The sequence below is a fragment of the Littorina saxatilis genome, unplaced genomic scaffold (genome assembly GCF_037325665.1).
Source record: "Littorina saxatilis isolate snail1 unplaced genomic scaffold, US_GU_Lsax_2.0 scaffold_3522, whole genome shotgun sequence".
NCBI classification, from domain to species: domain Eukaryota; kingdom Metazoa; phylum Mollusca; class Gastropoda; order Littorinimorpha; family Littorinidae; genus Littorina; species Littorina saxatilis.
In genome coordinates this window covers 1-5,000 of record NW_027129071.1, presented here as the reverse complement: position 1 = coordinate 5,000, position 5,000 = coordinate 1, and the positions used below count along the sequence as shown (strand labels likewise).

General features: G+C 43.8%; 2 protein-coding genes across 2 annotated transcripts; both read right to left on the bottom strand.

Annotated features, from left to right (window-relative positions):
* Positions 1–22: 22 nt before the first annotated feature.
* Positions 23–4,909, bottom strand: LOC138957347 (Na(+)/citrate cotransporter-like). The gene is made up of 3 exons (XM_070328473.1): positions 4,791–4,909; positions 2,427–2,545; positions 23–328 (listed from the first exon to the last, which is right to left on the bottom strand). The coding sequence occupies exons 1-3, from the start codon at positions 4,882–4,884 to the stop codon at positions 92–94; spliced, it is 450 nt and encodes a 149-aa protein (XP_070184574.1). The 5' UTR covers positions 4,885–4,909; the 3' UTR covers positions 23–91.
* LOC138957346 (RNA-binding protein 25-like) lies at positions 2,794–4,203 on the bottom strand (the record flags this gene model as incomplete). Its single annotated transcript, XM_070328471.1, has 2 exons — positions 2,794–2,801; positions 3,549–4,203. Coding segments are annotated over 2 exons (663 nt in total), but the record flags the coding sequence as incomplete, so codon positions are not given.
* Positions 4,910–5,000: the final 91 nt, after the last annotated feature.

The window sequence follows — 5,000 nt, the reverse complement described above, 5'->3', positions numbered from 1 at the left end:
ATCATCATCATCATCATCAATCCTCATCAATCCTCCTCATCATCATCATCATCATCATCATCATCATCATCATCATCATCATCAATCCTCATCAATCCTCATCATCATCATCATCATCATCATCATCATCATCATCATCATCATCATCATCACCAGTTGAACTCACCAGTTCCGCCATTATGGGCATGAGAAGGGTGGCTGTTGCTGTGTTGCTTGTAATTTCCGTCACCATAGCAACAGCTACGCATATGACCAGGTTCAATATCCAAGGGTCAAGGTCCTCGAAGGTCGCAAGCTGTTCCCCGAACCAGGTCGACAACCCCGACTCCTGGACAGAGACAGGTGTAGGCAATTAGCTCAAATTTGTCCAAAAACATGTGCACCCCTTTATATGTATACCTTTGAATTGAGAGAGAGAAGGGGAGAGAGAGAAGGGGAGAGAGAGAAGGGAGAGAGAAGGGGAGAGAGAGAAGGGGAGAGAAGGGGAGAGAGAGAAGGGGAGAGAGAGAAGGGAGAGAGAAGGGGAGAGAGAGAAGGGGAGAGAGAGAAGGGGAGAGAGAAGGGGAGAGAGAGAAGGGGAGAGAGAGAGAGAGAGAAAGAGAGAGAGGGAGAGAAAGAGAGAGAGGGAGAGAAAGAGAGAGAGGGGGAGAGAGAGAGATAGAAAGGGAGAGAGGGAGAGAAAGAAACAGAGGGCGAGAGAGAGCGAGCGAGAGAGAGAGAGAGAGAGAGAGAGAGAGATTGTAAGTGTGTGTGTGTGTGTGTGTGCGTGTGTATGTGTGTGTGTGTGCGTGCTTGCTCGTGTGTGTGTTTGTGTGTGTGTGTTTGTGTGTGTACGTGCGTGCGTGCGTGAGTGAGTGCGTGCGTGCATGTATGTGTGTGTTTGTGTGTACGTGTGTGTGTGTGTGTGTGTGTGTGTGTGTGTGTGTGTGTGTGTGTGTGTGCGCGTGTGTGTGTGTAAGCTGAGAAGAACAAAATCAAGTGTAAATCGTTGGACCTATAAGAAAAAGAGACAAAAACAATTCATGCAGTCTCTAAGGGATACCTGTTAACAGACAGGTATTCATTCTGCGACATTCCTGACGGAAAGATCGAATTACAGAGATGGCACGTTCCGGATGTAAAACGTCGTGCATAATGGGGAATATTCTGTTCAGAACAGTACTTGTCTCAAATTGTCAGTTGCAGATCATCTCCGATTCAGATCGTCCTTGTTCGGATTTCGTACAAAGAGAAACGTGCCTTTATATATGATTCGTCAACATAGAACAAATGTACACCGTTCTTCTCAAGTGATTTTTTTCTTCTTCTACGATATTAAATGTAGAACACAAGGGTATAGCCTCGTGGAGGAGCCAGTGGTGGCCCTTTTTTCATTTAGTCAAGTTTTGACTAAATGTTTTAACATAGAGGGGGAATCGAGATGAGGGTAGTGGTGTATGTGTGTGTGAGTGTGTGTGTGTGTGTGTGTATACAGTCATCACATATCAAAATGGTTTCTTCATTGGCGTATAAGCGGGAAGTGCCTACGTGAGAAATCGCCACATTTTTTGTTTGTTTGTTAAATGAGGTCGGTAGAACTCCGTGCATTGCACGCCAAGCGGGGTAAGCGAAGGTCAAACTGACTTAACTCACACAACGACTGCCGTGAGTCCTGTATCTCACAAAATAGACGTGCTAGTTAGCCTAGTTCGATTTTGACGGATGTCCGCATAGCTCAGTGGATAGGACTGCGGCGCGGTCTTTGAAGTCGATGGTTCGAGCCCCGTCAATGCCATATTTTGTTAGTGTATTACTTTGAATCATGCGCGCTTTTTCTGTTCAGTTTATAAAACACAGTATACTTTTTTTTTGGGGGGTGGGGGGGTGGGGGGCAAGGGTTTTTTTGTGTGGTGCTCATTAATATAAATAAATCGCAAGTCAAGACTCAAATGCTATAACATTTTAATGTCCTTATAAAAACGATAATAAATGCCTTGTAGTGCCGGGCGGTTTAAAAAAAATGTTATAATTTGGTTGAAAAATGAGAGCGTGACAGTGCCGGCTCAACTTTCACGAAAAACCGGATATGACGTCATCAGACATTTATTCAAAAAATGGAAAATAAATCTGGGGATGCCATACTCAGGATCTTTCATGTCAAGTTTCATGAAGATCGGTCCAGTAGTTTTCTCTGAATCGCTCTACACACACATACACACACACACCACGACCCTCATCTCGATTCCCCCCTCCACGTTAAAACATTTAGTCAAAACTTGACTAAATGTAAAAACACACCAAAAAAAGCCCACTTTCGATTACATGTAACAGAGACTGAAGTATACAGAAAACCTCTCGCCTGTGTCCCAGTTAACGGTAATTGTAACTGAATCCAAATGCAGGCATGTGTTAGCAAGCCACAACTAAAGTGCTTTTCTATCACTCACCCTGCACCCCTTTGCGAGGGCGAATCCACCTCCCAACAATATAATAATTCCCCATGGCATCTTGGCCTGTGCCACTTGCCATGTGAGGAGAGGGGTGTAGTTAGCTTTCTGTCGAATTCCTGCAAAACAAGGAGCATAACTAAGTAAGGGGTTGTACAAATGTGACAATTCTCGTAGACTATACACTGTGAATGGGCTGGCACTATCATGTTCATGTACTTTCTATGTTGATGATTGGTATTGTTATAATAAGCCACGATGTTTCCACATATAAAATAAACAGCCTGATTGGCTTTTAGTTTGACAATCCACGTTTCTCCTGGAGCTCAAACCCATTCATTACCTCGATTTGGAACATCGTTTTTTGTTACCCAGCTGGTTATGAATGAAAACTAGTAAAAATGATGACAAAGTAAAATGAATTATCGAGCACTGGATTCCCGTTCTTTGAGCCATGTAACGTCAGAAGTCAACTTAAATTCAATTCTTGGCGGCTGGCCGAGACTACAAAAGAGTGCGTGTTTGGGTGCGTTCAGTCGTTAGATATCAAATGAGTTATATCACTAAAGCTTCGATCAATTCATAAATGTTATTTGTATTTTTGACCAAAATATGACATTGTATATAGGGATCTCGACTGGTATTGTTCACCTCGAACGCGGTTCCAGAGAACACTGACTGTCTCGATCTGTGCAAAGCATGTTCTTAATTTATACTTCGCGAATCTGGCCGCACTAAGCTTTAGCACTGAGTTTTCGGTAAAAACAAGACTTCGCGAGGCTGGCCGCACTAAGCTTTAGCACTGAGTTTTCGGTAAAAAGTCTTCGCGAAGCTGGCCGCACTAAGCTTTAGCACTGAGTTTTCGGTAAAAAGACTTCGCGAAGCTGGCCGCACTAAGCTTTAGCACTGAGTTTTCGGTAAAAAGACTTCGCGAAGCTGGCCGCACTAAGCTTTAGCACTGAGTTTTCGGTAAAAACAAGTCTTCGCGAAGTCGACTTCGGGCTCAATTGAGGACAGGCTTAAAGCTGTCGTATTTTGGTCAAAAGTAAAAATAACGTATATCATTCGGAAATTTAAGAGAAGTTTGGAAATCCGTGAAAGCACTTTTTTCTTTGAACTCACCGTCTCTGTAACGTTCTTTGAACTCACCGTCTCTGTAACGTTCTTTGAACTCACCGTCTCTGTAACGTTCTTTGAACTCACCGTCTCTGTAACGTTCTTTGAACTCACCGTCTCTGTAACGTTCTTTCAACTCACCGTCTCTGTAACGTTCTTTGAACTCACCGTCTCTGTAACGTTCTTTCAACTCACCGTCTCTGTAACGTTCTTTGAACTCACCGTCTCTGTAACGTTCTTTCAACTCACCGTCTCTGTAACGTTCTCTGAACTCACCGTCTCTGTAACGTTCTTTCAACTCACCGTCTCTGTAACGTTCTTTCAACTCACCGTCTCTGTAACGTTCTTTGAACTCACCGTCTCTGTAACGTTCTTTGAACTCACCGTCTCTGTAACGTTCTCTGAACTCACCGTCTCTGTAACGTTCTTTGAACTCACCGTCTCTGTAACGTTCTCTGAACTCACCGTCTCTGTAACGTTCTCTGAACTCACCGTCTCTGTAACGTTCTTTCAACTCACCGTCTCTGTAACGTTCTTTCAACTCACCGTCTCTGTAACGTTCTTTGAACTCACCGTCTCTGTAACGTTCTCTGAACTCACCGTCTCTGTAACGTTCTTTCAACTCACCGTCTCTGTAACGTTCTTTGAACTCACCGTCCCTGTAACGTTCTTTCAACTCACCGTCTCTGTAACGTTCTTTGAACTCACCGTCTCTGTAACGTTCTCTGAACTCACCGTCTCTGTAACGTTCTTTGAACTCACCGTCTCTGTAACGTTCTTTGAACTCACCGTCTCTGTAACGTTCTTTCAACTCACCGTCTCTGTAACGTTCTTTCAACTCACCGTCTCTGTAACGTTCTCTGAACTCACCGTCTCTGTAACGTTCTTTCAACTCACCGTCTCTGTAACGTTCTTTGAACTCACCGTCTCTGTAACGTTCTTTCAACTCACCGTCTCTGTAACGTTCTTTCAACTCACCGTCTCTGTAACGTTCTTTCAACTCACCGTCTCTGTAACGTTCTTTCAACTCACCGTCTCTGTAACGTTCTTTCAACTCACCGTCTCTGTAACGTTCTTTCAACTCACCGTCTCTGTAACGTTCTTTCAACTCACCGTCTCTGTAACGTTCTTTCAACTCACCGTCTCTGTAACGTTCTTTGAACTCACCGTCTCTGTAACGTTCTTTCAACTCACCGTCTCTGTAACGTTCTTTGAACTCACCGTCTCTGTAACGTTCTTTCAACTCACCGTCTCTGTAACGCCAGCAAAAGATGGTCGGTTTCTTGGCTGGCAGGAGGAAAAACAAGATACTGACAAATATAGCAGCCTGAGAGTCGCTCATGAACCTGAAACATCAACACATTAAAGCTGAAGAGTGTCGATAAAACTCAATTATTTCCTGTCAACAACAACAACAACAACAACAACAACAACAACAACAACAACAACAACAACACC